The 19,213-nt window shown below is 40.1% G+C and overlaps 3 protein-coding genes across 6 annotated transcripts; 2 read left to right on the top strand and 1 right to left on the bottom strand.

The window, feature by feature from the left end:
* Window positions 1-467: 467 nt before the first annotated feature.
* On the bottom strand, window positions 468-5,639 carry fam168b (family with sequence similarity 168 member B). Of its 4 annotated transcripts, none has more exons than XM_063912491.1 (7): window positions 5,133-5,639; window positions 3,478-3,584; window positions 3,295-3,378; window positions 2,984-3,126; window positions 2,641-2,857; window positions 2,199-2,323; window positions 468-2,076 (listed from the first exon to the last, which is right to left on the bottom strand). In XM_063912491.1, exons 2-6 carry the CDS (start codon window positions 3,560-3,562, stop codon window positions 2,211-2,213), a joined length of 642 nt encoding a protein of 213 aa, XP_063768561.1. In that variant the 5' UTR covers window positions 3,563-3,584; window positions 5,133-5,639; the 3' UTR covers window positions 468-2,076; window positions 2,199-2,210. The 4 variants fall into 4 exon arrangements, with proteins under 4 accessions (XP_063768561.1, XP_063768562.1, XP_063768563.1 ...); XM_063912492.1 differs by having other exon boundaries at window positions 3,493-3,584; window positions 5,133-5,632; XM_063912493.1 differs by having other exon boundaries at window positions 2,659-2,857; window positions 5,133-5,612.
* Window positions 5,640-5,844: 205 nt separating this feature from the next.
* On the top strand, window positions 5,845-8,712 carry fbxo45 (F-box protein 45). The gene is made up of 3 exons (XM_063912490.1): window positions 5,845-6,328; window positions 7,119-7,475; window positions 7,632-8,712. The coding sequence occupies exons 1-3, from the start codon at window positions 6,002-6,004 to the stop codon at window positions 7,815-7,817; spliced, it is 870 nt and encodes a 289-aa protein (XP_063768560.1). The 5' UTR covers window positions 5,845-6,001; the 3' UTR covers window positions 7,818-8,712.
* Window positions 8,713-11,960: 3,248 nt separating this feature from the next.
* nrros (negative regulator of reactive oxygen species) lies at window positions 11,961-16,577 on the top strand. Its single transcript, XM_063912488.1, has 3 exons — window positions 11,961-12,371; window positions 13,560-13,674; window positions 14,480-16,577. Exons 2-3 carry the CDS (start codon window positions 13,573-13,575, stop codon window positions 16,427-16,429), a joined length of 2,052 nt encoding a protein of 683 aa, XP_063768558.1. The 5' UTR covers window positions 11,961-12,371; window positions 13,560-13,572; the 3' UTR covers window positions 16,430-16,577.
* Window positions 16,578-19,213: the final 2,636 nt, after the last annotated feature.

The following is a 19,213-nucleotide window of genomic DNA, read 5'->3' as shown; positions in this document are numbered from 1 at the left end:
ATTTGAATTCGTGTTTACAGTACGTGTAGCTTATTCTTTAATAGCTGTTTAATGTATAATAGAGCATGGAAGGCGTTTGTCTGTTGTTAGTCGAGAAGCAATACTTCACCCTCATTCTAATTGGCTGCCCAAGATGTATAAGCAACATTTGCTGTGTACTTTTTACAACTAATATATCACCTGTAGCTTACAGTTGGAAGAAAAACGTGGTATTATTGTTTATCAGAGTCAGAAATCCTTCATTTGTAAATTGCACAAAGACAGTTTATATTTACAGACAGTGTGATTGCACATCAGGGGTATGTATTCCAGTCTATGTGTGTGGAGGGTCTACCAATGGCTGTAGTGGTTGTACAGCCTGACCCCTGCAGGAAGGAAGGACCTATAGTGTATAAACATTGTATGTGTAACGCTTTATGTGAGTAAGTACTGTTTAGGACCAAGAAGTGAATGACACAGAACAAAGATTATTCTTATATTTGTTTTATTTTTGGTCTTTCTTTATAATACAAAACAAGAACCAAAATCACAAAAATAACATTTACAAAACAGATTATTTAACCGAGGTGACTGAGGCAACATATGAAAGCATGTCTGAAACAGTGATATTGGTGGTTAGCCTGAAACCTTGAGGTAAAACAGCGAGCAATGCAAAAGGTCAGATATCTTTACTTTACTGTTTTGATTTAGTGCCTTCAGTGGTGCTATTCACGAATGAAGTTTAACAAGATTACTTTTTCCTTACATGTCCACAGTTAGCAGTGATTTTATGTAGTGCTTTAGACCTACCTAAGAACAAATTGAGTATTGTGAGATGTAGGTCGAATATTCTAGGCGCGTTGCAATATATGGCACCACTTAATGGTTTCTATTTTAACACACACACACACACACACACACACACACACACACACACACACACACACACACACACACACACACACACACACACACACACACACACACACACACACACACACACACACACACACACACACACACACACACACACACACACACACACACACACACACACACACACACACACACACACACACACACACACACACACACACACACACACACACACACACACACACACTCTCTCTCTCTCTCTCTCTCTCTCTTAAACTTCGAAATGGGTGCAAATGATTCCTAACCACTTCCTCTACTTGTTCCTCACTAAGAGTGTTTCTGGCTAAAAAAAAAGGGAATAATTTGAAAATCATCACCCCAAAAAAAAGGAACAAAATCTGCTTGACACTTTTGGAAAAGTTGACACAGGAAAAGTAAAACACTCAAAATGGTTGAGTTTTTGACTGGTGGCCTTTGCGACACTTAAAAAGTCCCATCTTTTCCTAAAATACAAAAATGGAAAGAACAAATGCTTTAACTGCATGAAATAATGAAAACCTAGCCGTAAAACCAAATCACAGAACAGTGAAAATAGTACAGTTTGGTCTGCACGTCTTTGTGCAGGTATGTTTTTGCATGAATACACGATTCTTGTCTTTCACTCTTTCACATGTAATCGATGGACACTGGTGATTCAGCATTGCAGATTATTACTTTTTTTTGTTCCTTTGGATGTGCCTTTTGTTGATTTTGCATCTGTCACAGCAGGTAGATTGCGCTAGCATTACTTCATATATCTATGTATACACATGCATTCAACATCATATATATCCCCCAAATTGAAAGAAACAACAGAAAACTATTCCAAACTCCCTTTTTACCACTTAAGATTTTTTTAAGCTATAAAACCCTGCATGACAGTTCACAAAAGAAGTTTGCATGGAGGCATTGCTGTTTGATGTGAGATATGCAGCAGGTTGAAGAGGTGCTGGCGCTGGGGTTTGACATGGAATGCAGCCTTATTCCATTGAGAGGGGTCATGGGGATGGGCCTATTCTGCACCCCCGACTATCCAAATGGGCCTCTTTCTATGTATTTGGGTTTTAGATTCACATTATGCTGGAAGAAGAGTAACTGGTTGCAGACACTGGCAGAGCAGGTCCAAACCAATTGCAAAAAACACTGGCGTAGAGTGTGAATGCATATCTACCGTCTTCTAACCTGCGAAGAGAACAAAATGCAGAAACACTTTGAATGCGTGTTTTCAGGAAAGGTTTCCGGGGGCAGAATGTAAAGCCACAAAGGTAACATGTTAAAGAAATGTTTAAAAAAAAGGTACTCACGCTTCTCTCTCTTCACCATTGTGGGGGCACATAGCTGTAGCCAGGTGTGCCCGGGGGCCGATATGTGGGCATCGTGACTTGGTGGGGGGCAACAGACGCTGGTGATTGAGTCGTCAACAAGGTTCCTGAGAAGCAGAAGTGACCACAGAATGAACACAGCCATGATACAATAATATATATACACACACTTTCTCAACAGGGAATGTGACGTTGGAATTAGCATCTCTACAAATAAATGGAAGTGATACATTATACAAAAGGAAAGGGATTAGACATGGCTTTATTTCCATTCTTCAATCAATCCTGTCCGGTGTACAAGCTTAAACCGGTTTAATTATATGCTAAATGGCTACATCGGCATTTCAGACATTATGAACTAAATGTGGTACAACTCAGTTTGCTGGTACGATCAAGTGTTTGGAAAATGTTTACACCAACCAACCCTTTAATCGATGCTCACCAGCTGACATGGCCATGGTGGTGCCGGCTACCATCCCCATGGCGACGCTGTTGTGGCGTTGAGGAGGCATGTGCGGGGTATACATGGCTGCATGCATCCCATTTGGCTGGACCACTGTAGTGTGATGGATAACATGAGGCGGGGCAGCATACAGGGGCTGTGTGTAATAAGTGCCTTGTTGTTGTGAAGGTATTAGCGCCTGGAAGACAAAAGTTTGAAATAAACAGGAGTTTAAATAAATGTAAACCTGACAGAAAATACATTGAAGCAGCAATATCAATAAATAAACACTAGAACCAAGAGCTCATTTCAAACACACACCAACCTGTGCATAGGGGTTCTGTTGGGGGTAGGTGCTCCTGACCGGGTACATAGCGGCCTGGTAGGGGTTGGGTGAGGAGGAGTAAGGTGGGACAGTCCCATTGTTGGGAGAGCAGGACATTTTGAAAGGAGTGCCTGGAGCATAGCCTGGGTGGGACGAAGACATTTCAGTTAGTACTGATGATAATTCAATTCAGCGTCACTTCCAGTCAGTGGGTGTGACTTGCATACAACACGTTTAAATCCGTGCTCCAGCACCGACTTGTCAAATCTCCATTAGCTTATGTCATACATGCAGTAATAAAACGCTCTTACCGCTGGGGAAGCCTGGGTTTGCTCCTGCATAGATATTGGGATTGTATGGCGGGGCTGCTGTTGCATAGCCAACAGGGAATCCAGCTACCATGACCAAAAAAAGAACAGCAAGTCAATCATTGAAAATGTTCTTGATTCCTGGATATTTTTAAGTGAGGATATTTGTTTAAAAAAATTACACACAGCAAATAAAATTACCTGGGTATGCCATACCCTTGGTATTGGTAAATGGGACCCCTGCTGCTGCAGGGTTGTAAACCGGATTCATAATGGATGCTTATTCACAGATGCTGCAATACAAGAAGCACATTATCAGAGACAAACACAACAACACAAAAGAAATGGAAATCTATATCTGGTTAAATATAGCACAGATTCAGGAGTCAAGTGTAGCTGTTCATCATCAAGGCTGTTCAAAAGGCATCACAGTTTATTCTGTAGGTTAAACAGATCAAGCCAAGGCATGCTGAAATGTTGACATTCCTCTCGTGCCAAGTGGCAGGTCCATATGCCAACACTTAGCAGAGACAAGTCCTGATATGTTAAGGACTACAATGCTTGTAGAAATGATAATGTGTGTACGGATATGATATTATCTTCTGAGGAGAACAGTGAGGACTGCTGGTGCATTGCTAATGCGAGATGACCTTCACAGGTCATAGTGACAATAGATTTCTGTATCTATTATGTCTTAAAGCATTTCCATCACATAAAAGGCTTGCCGTTATTGTGTTCTTCCAAGTCACTGTCACGGTTTTTTATCTTTAATGTTGTACTATGGCCTTAATACGAAATCTGAAAAAAACCCACTGTAATAAACATTTAGTTAAACACAATCCTATACATGCATTTATTAAAATGTCAAATGTGCGTTGTAGTTGTTCTAAAACGTCTATGACCAGAGGAAGCTCTGACTTCACATGATGCTCATTAGTTAAAAAAGGAAGCCGCTCAGTGCTGCCCTCTAGCGGTGGTCCAAACACCATTACATCACTTTGCGAGTCTGCTGATCCAAGGACAATTCCATCAGTGAAGAACGCACCATTCTAGTACTCTATTTCATTTTATACGGAGGTGAAACTTAAAAAATGACACAACTATTCATACAGAGAACAATATGTGCACAGTTAAGGTGAGGATACTACAAACTCGAATTTATTTTAAAGTAAGAGTTTTCTTTATGGAAACCACAATGATATGAATAACCTCACAGTGTGCTACAATCTTTATCATCCCATTTCGAAATTGAATAGACATGCAAAACTGTCACCAGGAAAATGTCAGCTATAATAAGATCGTAGTGTTCTTTCCTACCACCAAAACCAAGGAGCGAGTGTGACGCAATACACTAAATTGATATATATATATATTTCCTATTTTTACAAAATGATGCTCGGTAATTAGAACGAATCTTTATTCCAGGTTGCATTGCTGATAAAGAGGTGTTTATGTAATTTCAGGTGATGTTAGATACATTGCCTGCAAAAATAAAGATGGCAACCTTTAAGTAGAAGAATTTCGAAAGGTGAACGCAGCGGGGCTTTGTTATCATTAGCTAGCTCGGCTCAAAAGCCTTATTAGCGGCACGACCCGCCGTTAGCTACACATGTTTACCATTGCAGGTTGGTCATGATGTATAGCCTGACCTGCTAATCACCTGTCTGACCGCAGAAAAACACCGGAGTGTCCCCGGACAGCAGCCAGATGGGGGCAGCTTGTCAACAGGCCGCATAGCACAGGAGGCAGGCAGCCCGACAGCTGTGCTCTGCAGTAATGCCTGTCCCAACACCACAGAAAAACACATATTCTTATCCAGGTAATAACCAAGAACTACTTACTGTCAACTGTTCTGAACGTATATTGGTCTCTTTCTTCGGTCTTCTGGTGTAAAATGTGAAATTTTACGCTAGCTGGTGTTTTGCTCCCAGATGCTTTACTGAACTCTTTTCAGCATCCGCGTCACTTCCGTGTAGTGTCACGTGGTATGTGAAAATCTATTGAATATAAAACGCTTTTGCTTTATCAGTTTAATGATTTTGTTATTGTAATGTCAAGTTGTTATCGTCTCTACACACTCGTGTATTTTTCCGCCAAATGTTCCTTAATGCAAGCACAATCTCTAACACGGTTAATTACCAAAATAAAATGACGTAACCGGCCCCAGATAAAACTGTGCATTAACAATACGGTTCATATTTAGTATGGTTCTTTCACGCTGGGTTTTGTTCGACACAGTCGCAAAACGTTGAAATTGCAATAATATAATGTACAATACACATAACTCCAACGTTGTTGTAATTCACCGTGAGCTTATTATTGTGTCTACTCAATGGTCCTTGAAGACACCTACAATATATTTCATTTTGTCAAGTGATTCCATTTATCTAATAACTCATAAATACCTGATCTGACAATTTGCTTAAGACTTAAGGTAAAAAGCACTCATATCAGTTAATTTTCATGTTTCTTTAACAGCATTACATTTATATAATTTATATTTATTTCTGATCTTCAAGGACCTTGACGCATCGTTTCCATTCAGCCATTGAACTGTGAAGAGTAGGGTCCATACGGTTGTAGTTTCATTGCGTACTGTGTGCGATTTTATAGGTACAATGTTGCTATTTAAGTTATATTAGGAACTATTTTACGTCGTCAGGTGAAACTATTCGGTCGACTGGTTTTGTGGTTAAAGAGCAGGGGCACAATGTCTGGAGCGGCCGGTGGAGGAGGAGGCTCCTCCTGTCAGGGCGCAGCAGCGGCAGCCAGTTGCAGCTCCGCCGGCTCTCCCTACGCTGCTGCAGCCGGAGGAGGCGCAGGGGTGGCCGGGAGATTACCAGCTCGGGTCCTGGAGCATGTTTTCTCGTATTTGGAGCTGTCCGACTTAATGCGTTGCACTTTGGTGTGCTGGCATTGGAACAATATCCTGGCAGATGAAAATAGCGAGGTGTGGCGCAGCCTCTGCAACCGGTCTTTAAGCGATGAATCTATGCGATCTGACATCCTGTGCAACCTGCCCACCTACAGGGGGAAAGTAGGTTTCAATATATGCTGTTGTTCTTCTGGTCTCGGGTTGCAAACACCTTCACGTAGCGTTGCGGATAATGTGGTTCACTGACAAACTACAAGTGCAGTTTGCTGAAAACCGAAATCAAACGTGCATATTCCTTATTACGGTTTGGTGAAGAGATTAACCAGTTTAAATCATTTGTGTTTTGTTGTCATTCGCTCACATTAGGTCATTGAACCCTATTTTATTACAGGGCCCAATGGTGAGGTCACTGTAATTGTTTACTATGCTATTGCGTAAGTCTCTGTACACTATGGAAGACCAGAAATATGAAATGATAGTGATAACCATATTTTGGAGTAGTATGTAGGATAACATTTTGGTATTACCTGATTTAATATATCAAATGGGAACCTATGGATCTGATTTTGGGACCACTGAAGCTGCTGTAAATCACTTGCTACACTTGAAAATGCGAAAACCCCAAACAGTTATTAGATTGAGGCTTTAAATCTGAAGATGTTGATCAATTTATTTCAAAGTAATAGCAGCCATAATCAACCACAATAATTGTACAGAAGCTATGAGCTCCAAAACCAACATTAATGCAACACATTCTGTCCTAAAGCTTAAGTACTTTGTTTTTGAAAGCATCTAGGTACCGGATTTGTTTGGACTTCCCTTTTAAATGTAGCACCCGACACATGCTTAAATATGATGTTATGAAGTATGCTTGTGTGTTTGTGTTTTAATATGTTTGCACGACTGTGATGCCATTAACATCAGACTAACCCTTAATGTGTGTCCACTACAGCTCAAGGCCTATCAATATGCTCTGAGCTCCCACGACTGCTCCCGCAATGTTTACGTGAAGAAGAACGGCTTCACCCTGCACCGCAACCCCATTGCCCAGAGCACGGATGGTGCACGAGGCAAAATTGGCTTTACGGAAGGAAGGCACGCCTGGGAGATCTGGTGGGAAGGCCCTCTTGGCACCGTGGCAGTGATCGGCCTCGCCACCAAGCGGGCGTCCATGCAGTGCCAGGGCTACGTGGCCCTGCTGGGCAGTGATGACCAGAGCTGGGGCTGGAACCTGGTGGACAACAACCTGCTTCATAATGGGGAAGTCAATGGAAACTTCCCCCAGTGTAACAATGCGCCAAAATATCAGGTAGGAGTTATTTATTGTTGTACCCTTTTCAAATTCTAGATCTAAAACTAGTGGAATCATTTGATCCTAAGGAGATATGTTTTTTGTCTTTCTTCTAAATGTATTCATTCTTTACCGTTTTTGTAATCCAGTAATGTGTAATTCTGTTTGTTGCAGATTGGAGAGAGAATACGAGTTATTCTAGACATGGACGACAAGACACTAGCCTTCGAGAGGGGTTTTGAGTTTCTTGGAATAGCGTTTCGTGGACTGCCCAAAGCCTGCCTGTTCCCCGCTGTCTCTGCAGTGTATGGCAACACTGAAGTCACCATGGTGTACCTGGGAAAACCTCTAGATGGATAGAAGCAAACCTACCTATGCCACCATTAAAACTCAGTCCACCGGCAAGTGCAGGACCTTCTCTGTCAGCTGACCCTGTTTGTTACATCGTTTAAAAGGTTTTGGAGTCCAAGGAGTCATGTTCCTTCCAAGCTGAATACTATTCACACACGCACAGGGAACTGTTCACATTTCTACTACTGCCCAACATAAGGAGGCAGTTTTTGGAATGGACAAACTACAAGAAAGATGAATGTGTCGGAAACATTTTTCTGTATCAATGTGGAAGTGTCCACTTTTACAGTTTAGCTGCTGGACTGTTTTACTTACAGGAATGGGGGAACATTATTTATGCGATTATGGATAACAGTGCTGAACATTTACTTGAGATTTTATGTCTGCTTAAATAAGGCCAAAACTATTCTAAAATGTGGCAAATACTTTAAGACATCATGTTAACAAGTGAAACAATAGTTTTTATGAATTGCCATCTGTTGTATGAGTTTATAGAACCAGCTCATCGTGGATTAACACTTTGACTATACGTGATGAGTGGATTATAATAGTTATATGCCAAATCAATGTGACTTGATGTTATACTTTGAAAACATAGAGGACATGCGGACCAACTGTCATGCATGTGCATGGAGTATAACATCTGACATTTTAATATACCTATTCAGTAATGGTGTAAGCTATACCTGTATCATGTTAATGTGAGTCCTTTTTAATGTGCTACCGTAGTATTACACACTATTTATTTTTGGTTTTATCTATGGTACTATAGTTACTGTATGGTAATAAGGCCTGAGAATAAAGTCTACATTGTTGCCACTCTTAGAATTAAGATGACTGGATGTCTGATTATGCACGACTGTCCCACTACACTACATGTTTCCATCCCATGTGATATGAATTTTAATAAAGCTCTGAATTATATAGATGCTAGCAGCCACTTTTAGACACTGCATAGAGTTGATGTCAGAGTAAATGTGTACTTATTTTTCCTTAAGCATTGCGTTTACCACTTCTAAATCTGATCACTTCTAAAAGTTTCCAATGTTCATGTGTGCCTGGATTAAAGCAAAGGAATAATTAGCATAAGTGTGTGTTTGTCTCACCCTGTACTCAGCGGTGAATATTGCAAAATCTGCACCTCTCCAGTGTCTAACCTTACTTTAATTATTATCCTTACTCTCTGTCTTCTAGTCAAGCAGCAGAAGTTAAGTGGCAATGTGCAAATACAACTGGCCACTCTGCACTGCAAGGAGTCTTGCATATCTGGAGATTCAAAAGAAATGAAGCATTGAAAAATAGTGATTTTACTTCTGCAGGCACCATTTCATTATTGCATGCACATACGGTGGCTGACCTGTGCAAACGAGCTAAAACAGCCCAGAACGTTACATTAGGAGAAACGGTCTGTGCTTTCAAAAACAGATCTGCAAATAAAGAAACAACTTGGCGAAACATGTGCAGGCTTTACTAAAGTGCGGCGCCTTTCTCCATAAGTAAGTGTTTTGGGCTGCGCATTTGCACGGGTCGGCCAGAGTACAAAACAGTATGTCACTACAGGAAAAGGCTCCCATTATGAAAACAATAGAGCAGACCAACACCCTCTGCAACACTAACTGCATAGTCACATTTCCCTGACAATGTATGGCCCAAAAAATGAACTTGAATTAGTAATTTTTGCAAACACTGGGGATATAAAACACTCTTTCCTTAGTTGACTTCATGTTTCACACTGCCATAAAAATTGTGTTGTGCAAAGTACAGACAAAAAAATACACCTACAGGATCTCAGCCGTCAGCCAACAGGAAATAAAAGGAGACCACATCACAGCACTGGACAAAGTGTTCTTCCGTGAGGTCAGAGGGTTACCACCTTAATAAATGATTGATTGAATACAGTATGAGCTGCTAATGCTAAGAGCTTGGCTGCCCCTGTATGTCTGCTTATTTGTCACTTTCTCAGGCACTGCGTATCTCCTACTACAGAGCATTATCTCTAATATGCTGCCATTCTGCGTTCTGACCCTGAACGTCTGTTTGCCCGGTTGTCTGTCTGTCAATGTCAGCCTCTCCATCTTTGATCGTTTTAACGGCCTGTCAGTCACCTTTGTTGTTGGGTTGCTGATCTCCTGTATCAATTTTTACTGCAGTATCTTTATATCAATGAACAACCCTATTAATCAAGGTCAATGGGGAGGTTAGCACAAAAGCTAACCTCCCCATACCGTTTCTTTTGCTCAGTGTTCAGACTAAAGCCGCTCTACATACTCCATTATCATATATTTCATATAGTAAGATCAAATGCAAAGCCATTTAAACCCCATGCCCTGAAATAACAGTCCTACTGACACCTGCAATACTTCAAATAAGCAATATATCCTGTGAACCCAAGAGGGCAGTAATACTCTTGTGCATGTTATGCTAATAGCCTTGCAGCAAAAGACAATTCTGGTCATGTGCACAGTACAATTTCAAGAGGATATAGGTTCAGGACTAACATCTGCTGTTGACAGGGACTACTGTTAAGAAAACAGAAGAAAAAGCACATTTTACAGTAAGCAAGAACATTTAAACCATAATCCTCAGTATTCTCGTATTTATTGTCATGTTTTGTAGTAGCAGCAGCTCCTTTTGCTGTGTTTCTTTACTGCAGGATGTGTTACCCACATCCCCCCTCTCCCAAGGGACTTTACACCCCAACGGCCACTTTCACCACCTTAGCCCTTAAAAATAGAATGCTTGAATTTTTACAATGCACCAGGCCGTGATATCTCCTGAAACACAGAACAGGGTTCACACGTGTGCCCACATGTTTTCACCACACGTCCAGAGTGAGAGCTGCTTTTCTTTGTGCTCAGAAGACAAGAATAACACAAGTGAGAAAACCTCATGCCAGTCAGACATGAGTTAATATGCTGATGTTTTTGGTGACCCTCACATGTTTCCTTTCGTTGCGCTACTCACCATTTGCCATGACGGTAGAAGACTCCTGTCTAACTCACCGTCTCATTTCTTAAGGCAGACGTTCTTTGCTGTGGGCCTGTAACAGAAAATTCAACCCCTTCCACCAAAAGAGCTGATTAATTGAGTTGCACCAACGAGTTCAGTTAATTAATTCATTTCCACCGCATTTGAAGTCTCTCCTGTAATAAGGAAATAGTGGTTAACAGTCCAATAGTCATTACCTCACTTCAATGAGGACAGACCTCGAGATTTAACTGAAATGTTTACATCCATACACCAAAATGTGTAACATATCGGAGTAGATATTTAAGTATGATATTATGGCACTTATACTTTACTTAAGTAACTGTATACTTCTACTCCACCACATTTTGGAAGCCGATATTGTACTCCTCACTACAAAATGAGTTAATAGTTACATTTTCAGATTATAAGCTAATACAAAATATGAATAACCTAATGCATAAGCAATGACATATAATTGTAGGTTAAGATGTCGAGCAGCAGTATATACAGTAATTAAATTAGCTCCACCTGGACCAGCTGTGATGAACACATTAATGTCATATTAAAGTAAAATAGGCTGAAACTTTAAAATGATTTGTTTTCCACTAGCTTATAATGAGCCCTTCATATCTACAGAGAGCGGGTTTGACAGAGTTTAATATGTTGTACTGCTATGTTTCTACAGGAGCTTAGAACATACAAATCATCCAAAAAGGGCATTTTACGTTACCATAAGGACACTGTGTAGATGCCACTAAATCCTCCACACTGGACCTTTAAGGGTGTCACACAACAATTACCCTCAGTATGCAGTCCTCGATTAATGCATGTTGTTGCCACCTAAACTTACAACAGGAAAGAAGTGAGAGCTTGAGATGTCCTGTGTGAAAACAGGAAGGATTTACTAACAAATCAACCATCGGTGCTGTTCCCTTTTCTTTCCCCCATGGGTTACTTCTAAGAAGTTTACACAGTTGTTGCAGTGATGTGTTTTGTGCTTAAAAGTGTGTTTTTCCTTAATAATTTTGTTCTCTAAATTACCTTTCGGCCAGAAGCATTGTGACCCTTTAACATACTCACAGACTGGAGTGTATCTGTGTGTTTCGTGACGGTTCGACAGGCCGAATATCAGGCAGGAAGGGTGTGTTTGTCGAGTGGTTTCCTTTCTAGTAGCTTGGCTGATCAGAACAAGTGTAGGGTGTGAAGGGTGTACGCTGCTCAGGTTTTTGTGGTTGCAGTTGCGCTGTCAACCTTAAAGTTGCATGCAACTACTATCGTGAAGTTTATCTGGTGGGAAACAAAAAACAAAGAGGCTTATGCTGTGCTGATTGAGAGCTGTTCAGCCTGCACTCGCCTTCCTGTGGCCCCTGCCTTGAGAACATCTTTCTGATTTCAGCTTGTCCATGTGACTTGGGTTTCCGTTGCTTGCCTGCTTCCGTGAATAGTAAAAAGAGGTATTGGTGTTTCACTCAGAGCAGAGGAAGGCAGCTGAATCTCACACACGAGAACACACACTGCAACAGCGAATCAACCAGCGATATGGTCAGAGGATCAACCGTCAGTGGCTTGGGAAATCCACACCTAACCACCAGCGTAAGTAAATGCACCTTGCACTCAACTAGTACTGCAGTATGCGCTAAGGCTACGACTGCTTAAAGCATGATGTATCTTAAATTTGAATGTTGGATTTCAACTCTTTCGTCTTAGATGCATTTAAGAACTGTATCATATCTAACACATGCTTCAGTTGTTAAGAGTTGTTAAAAGTCTTTATGGTATGCTTTACAGAATGTGTTTCAATGTCGCTGATGCATTTGAGCTATAGCTCTGTGTCATGGATTACTCATTATTTAAACTCAAATAGCTCAAAGTCATCTTCATTTATTTATGCAGATTTTTAATTTTAGATTATATTTTCCAATTAACATATTTTCATATTGTGTCCCATGCATATTATCCAGATGCATGGGACACAATATGCTGTCATTTTGTGGTATTTGTATGCAAAATAAGCATTGATTATAGTGTGTCAGCACTAACCGCAGGATGGTTTAGATATGCTGTAAGTTATGTTGTGCATTTCCATTTAGCCCTAATATTTATTTGAATAGTTTATCATAAAACAAAAGTAAATGGTGGTCAAATACATTTTCAAATGAGACTCAAATCTTAACTCTGAGGGTTTTTTATACCATCTCCAAAAAAGGATAACACACCTTTAATAAATAGGTAACATGTGGGCAGGCCAAAAAGGAACACAAGGCCCCCATATTCAGTGTTTGTCACACACTTAGAAATTGGGGAAATGTTACAAAATTGTCCAGCTGCAGTTTTTTTCAGAAAGAACTATTTTTCTATCGAGAACATTCATATTATTACTCTCCGTAATGGAAGGCGCATGAACCGGACACTGTCAGTTTCTCAGGCCATATTCATACCTAAAGTTTCGGGTTGCAAAAAAAAAAGAGTAAAATAATTTGCTCAATAAATATTTATGTATGCCTAAATAATAAAAACATAACTTAAATAATTTAAAAGTATACATTTCTTCTGTTGCATTATCATTGCTGTGACATCCCCAATGCTCTCCCAGTTCAACAATACAAACACAGTGAAAAAGAATATTCATTAAGCACACATTTAGTTTTAAAGACATGTCATGATTCTACGATGATCCTCCAATGCTAGATCCATTCTAATAATTAGGGTTTTAAACTGAGGAACAGAAAGGCTAACACATTATCCCCCCACCCCCTCTTTTTTTTGTATCATTGTCGACAGTGAGGATGTTAAAATGCCAGTCGCCAGGCTCCAACGCATCCTGCTTTGCTTGTTACCCATGTGGATAATTCTCTCGACAGCCTCAAGTCACCCTCAACACAGCATATGCCAGCTGGTAAGATGTCTCTCTTTTTCTACTTAATAAAAACAGATCTTGAAATTAACTGATGTCTCATTAACAGGAGGAACACAGTTAATCGGATGTAACGGCAGACCAATTCATGTCTAGCAGTAACAAACTCGTATAACCCTTTATTCAGTGCGTATCAGATTTTCCGTCAAGATGAGAACTGAGACTAAAAAAGGTCATGTGAACATTTTGCAGCAATGATATTTCATGTGCTCTGACATTTGCAATGTTTGCTTATCTGGCAAAGTGAGTAAATTATTAAATGAATAATCAGTAAGTAATCCTAAATATTCCAATTATAAGTGATGTCCACACTAGAGAAATGTAGTATCTAATAAGCTGAACTACATATAATTTAGGCTGTATAACAACTTCCCATTTACAGCAGTGGATTTATTGGTGACATGCTCACTATCTAACTGGTAATAAAGTCTCTTTTTATTGAAGTAAATCAATTGTTAATAATCCAGGTTTGGTTTGGTTTGGTCACCATAGTTTAATGATCAAAAAATCGGTTGGCTTCAGAGCAGTTGCCTACCGTGCCCCTTATCTCTGGAATGGGGACCATGCTTCATGGTGATTCTGCACTTAAATAAAATGGATTGAAAATTGATTGAATTATATCGACAGTTTAAATCCTATAGATAACTTGAATTAAAAAATATAAATAGAATTCAATGCTATAAATTGAAAAACACTGTTTTCACTCAAATGGTAGACCGCTGAATTGAACTTCATTACCCATCTGGCTGACAAAAATAGACATACAACTTCTCTCTTATCTCTACAGGTACAAAGAACGGCTGTCTGCAACAATGGCAAGCTCTCCTCTGTGCCTGCAAGACTCCCGAAGGACCTGGAGGAGCTTCAGCTCAACGACAATAACATTCAAACACTACAGAACAATTCTCTCCTCGATTATCCCTCACTAAAGACCTTGAGCTTAGCTTGTAATAGTTTAGAAAAAATTAAATCAAACACTTTTCAAGACTTAAAGTTGTTACAAAGCCTCAATTTAGCCCACAACTATCTTCATGTTGGCTACCAAGAAACCAGCCATGCATTAAAGACTCTACCCAGGCTAAGGGCTCTGGATCTATCTGAGAATAAGCTTGATGATGAAATGATTGCCACTCTCCTCCAAAATCTGACATCCCTGGAGTACCTCAATCTTTCTGGAAACCTCTTGGAGAGACTGGATGAGACGTCGTTCAGCGATCTCCACCAACTCAAAGAGCTGGACCTACAGAGAAACATCATGTACGAGATCGACGGCGCCTTCGACAGCAATCCCAAACTCCAGCGGCTCAACCTGGCCTTCAACTATCTGCTTTGCCTGACAGACTTCCACATGACCCAGCTGGTGGTCCTCAATGTCAGCCACAACTTTATTGAATGGTTCAGCTCCAGACAGGATCTTAATGACACTTTCCTGCTAGAGACGCTCGACCTATCAGATAACAGACTGTTCTTCTTTCCTTTCTTGCCTGACCACAGCCACTTACGGAATCTTTACCTATCCCAAAACAATGTGAGGTTTTACGAACACTTGGTAGACAACAGCACATTGCCAAACACGACCACAACCGTTGAGTTCTACAATATGAACAAGTATACGGGCAACGTGACGGTCCAGCTGTGGGACGAGAGCATTCACGGAGACATCGCATCTCTGGAGATTTTGGATCTAAGAGGGAACCAGGTGCAGTATTTTCCTCAAGGATTCATCCACAAAATGCCTGTTCTATCTAGACTTCAAATGCGAACAAACTGTCTGGAAACCTTGAATCTAACATCTGAACAGTTCTCTGGCAGCTTGTACGAGTTGGACGTTAGCAACAACAGGCTGAACCAGATCTCAGCGGATGTAGGTATGCTGACAGTTCTTGGTAATCTGACATACCTTAACCTTAGCCTGAACAACCTTGAGTTGTTACCGTCTGGATTATTTTCCTCATTGCCAAGCCTCAGGTCAGTGGATCTGAGTTATAACAATGTTGACATTTGCTTTCCTGAGGAATCTGAGACTAAAACAGACAATAGAACAACTTGCGCGGATTGGAAAAACATTGCATCCTTAAGGCAGCTTTACCTTAAGGGTTGCAACCTTAAAATAATTCCTTCATCTGCATTCACTGGGTTGTCTCTAACATGCTTAGATCTGTCAGACAATCCTGGAGTCATTGTCCAAGAGTCAATAAAAAGTCTAAGAACGTTACAGCATCTAGGTTTAGGAAACACTCACATAAAAGACTTTGACTTCTCCCATTTCCAAAGCCTGCAGTTTTTAAACATCTCCGGTAACTATCTTTCCCATGTTCCCCCTTCCCTTCTAAATCTTGACATAAAAGTGCTGGATTTGAGGGACAACAACATGTCCACTATTCCCGTAGCTCAGGCAAACACATTAGCCCAAAAACTGCAAACTGTTTTCCTAACAGGAAATCCATTCAACTGCTGCCAAATCGAATGGTTCGGGGCATTTGAAACAACAAAGACTATCAATATGGTCGGACAATCACACATTGAATGTAAGGATCTCTTCCAGATGAGACACAGAGTGGAGCGCTTTCAGGCCTTTTGGTGTTATCAGAAAGGGGAACCTATATGGTGGTACTTTGTCCTTGTACCCATCTGTCTTTCTTTTGTTGGCATAACAATTATTGTTCTCCTCACCTCTAAGCCAAAAAAGTTACCAATGTCAATCAAAAAGAAGTGCCTGAAGCGTACATCCTACTGATACTTTATAAACCCTAAACAAAACCATGTTCTGTACAGTATATTATTAATAAACGTAACTGAATGTATGTTGGAGATAGAATCAGAGGTTTCATCCTCCGATTCTATCTATCTAATAAATTCAAGTCATTGTATTATTATAAATTCAAGTCATTGTATTATTATAAATTCAAGTCATTGTATTATTATAAATTCAAGTCATTGTATTATTATTATTATTATTATTATTTCATTAATGAAAGAATAATTCTATGATTTTTGAGCAAAAGACCATTTACTTTTTATACTTTGGTTCAAAACCAGACCCTAACCCTAATGTCAATATGTGGCCGTTTTCTTGTGGGACTTGATGTGAATGTGTGTGTGTGTGTGTGTGTGTGTGTGTGTGTGTGTGTGTGTGTGTGTGTGTGTGTGTGGGTGGGTGGGTGTGTGTGTACATATGCAGAAGTAGTGTGATGCAAGCTGTGGCTATAAGCAGCAGAGGAAACATGAAATTTCCTGTTTTGCTAAGATGTGCAGGAACTGCCCAGTTCAGTATCTCAGAGAGGAGGGGTTTGAGGTTTCCTTCCCATCAGGGAGTCACAGATGCAAATCAGCAACATTAAAAACAATAAAACGTTGGTTTATTTTGATGACTGATAATCATTTCAATTCTGCCTTTAGCTTCAAGGTTTTATTGGTCATATGCACAGCATATACAACGTATATGTTGGCAATGAAAATCCTATGTCCCATGCTCCTCCAACAACTCAACATACATGGTGCAAATAAGATAAATAAAATAGTGCAAAAGAGAGAAGAATATTTACAATAACAACACTAAAGATTTGAGGATGTGAAATATATACATAAGTGGAATACATTGAGAGTATTTAAATTCTTTACACTGTTGAATGAGGAGGTATGGGCAGATGCATCTACAGTATTATGCTACAATACTTTAATGAAAGCCATTACAAAAAAGGGACATTTCTCTACCTGTGTGTGAGTGCGAGTGCGAGTGCGAGTGCGAGTGCGAGTGTGTCTGTTGTTTACGAGCAGGAAGGTTGGTAGATCTGTGTGAAGTCGTGCTGAGTGCCGGAACCCTAACCAGAAAGTAACCAGAATACCGCTGTGGTGATGCTCAGGGTCATGGTGGTTGGAACATAAAAAGCAAAACCTGAGTGAATCCGTGTCAAAGCCTAAAAATGTCATTAGTTTTACATAACTTTTATGATAAAGTCGTCAATAAGACCTAGCCCATCGGTTTTTGGGGTGTTTGAGTATCACAAGCCGAGTGCAAGTCTAGTTTCGTTAGATTTAAGACGACGATAACTCATACCCAAACACCCAACTTGATAACATACATTTTAGATTTTGTTGAGGATTGTTCTTTTAAAAGTCAGATTGGGAAAGATTGGGAAACACTTGCCGTCAAGAAAGCATCATTTGCGGAAGGTACTTTGCTACTGGTCACAAAATTGTTGACCAAGAGGAATTACATTTGATTACTCAGCTATATCCGGTCAGAAGTTCCATCCATCCCATCCACAAGTTAGAAATCAACTATATAAAAGTCAGTCAAAGGGGAATTTACCCAACATGCAGCCAAGCTTTAAAAACGTAGCTAGCTCAACATTGTGTATAAATTAATTACATGTGGTTGCAAAAGCCAAATTTAGAGGGGGTCAGGGAAGCAAGGGAACACATACATAGTTTGCAGAGTGCACGTAGCAAAGCAAACTAGCATAACACACATCAGCCCAGCTGTGGTTTTGGGGTCAGTCCTTGAAGTAAGTTAGCAAATAAACACCACAACGCTCTTCACAAAAGATGTGGCAAGGGAAATAACGTTTTTGCTTCTTCTTCTTCAACCAGTGGCTAAAGGTTCTCACAGATAACTGCAAAAGTGAAATATGACCTAAAGTGGTCAAATGAAATGATTTTGAATTGAATTGAAGGATAGCGAGTAAGTTCTGTCGTACATCGAAGCAAGGCCTATCTACAATCTTCACAAAGCATGTCCAGATATATTAAACCAGAAGTGGTCAGGGTCACAGTGTGAAAGTATCAGTAAAGGTGTTCCTGATAGCATTGAAAAGGTGTCAAGATACCTTATATCGATACTGATACTTCCATCGCACTACATTTTGGAAGCTAACATTGTGCTTTTTACTCCAGCGTTTCTCTGACAGTTAGTCACTTTACAGATTCAGATTATTAGCTAATACAAAATATAAATTAACTAATGAATTATTATATTTTAAAATCTGAAATGGCCAATTATGCAAAACAAGTACTTTTACCTTTGTTACTTCGAGTATATTTTAATGCTAACACTCTTGTACTTTTACTCGAGTTAAAGATATGAGTATTTCTTCCACCTATGAGCCTGTAGAAAGGTGCTGGTAATAGGCGGATAAAAGCAGGCATTGACCCCCCCAACCTTACGACCCTTGAATGATTTAGTCTGATCCCATGCGAAGGAAGTCTATAATTGTCCTTTTTCTGCCACGTTAGTATAGCATGTTAGCATAACAACATTTGCCAATCACTACACAACAATTGCAGCTGAGGCCTTATGGGAATATCATTAGTATTTTGACATAAAAAACATCCAAAAGGCATTGCCATCCATAGAGCATTGCCATCCATAGAGCATTGCCATCCATAGAGCATTGCCATCCATAGAGCATTCATGACCAAAACACAACACCACACAGCTTCTTAGTGGTGACAGCCACTCTTTGACAGTGATAAGAACTGTGGCTACCTGTTGCCCAATTACATTGTGAACCAGTCTTTC

The sequence above is a fragment of the Eleginops maclovinus genome, chromosome 21, assembly GCF_036324505.1.
Source record: "Eleginops maclovinus isolate JMC-PN-2008 ecotype Puerto Natales chromosome 21, JC_Emac_rtc_rv5, whole genome shotgun sequence".
In the NCBI taxonomy this organism is placed as follows: domain Eukaryota; kingdom Metazoa; phylum Chordata; class Actinopteri; order Perciformes; family Eleginopidae; genus Eleginops; species Eleginops maclovinus.
The sequence above is the reverse complement of the archived record's forward strand: the minus strand, read 5'-3'. Positions and strand labels throughout refer to the sequence as shown.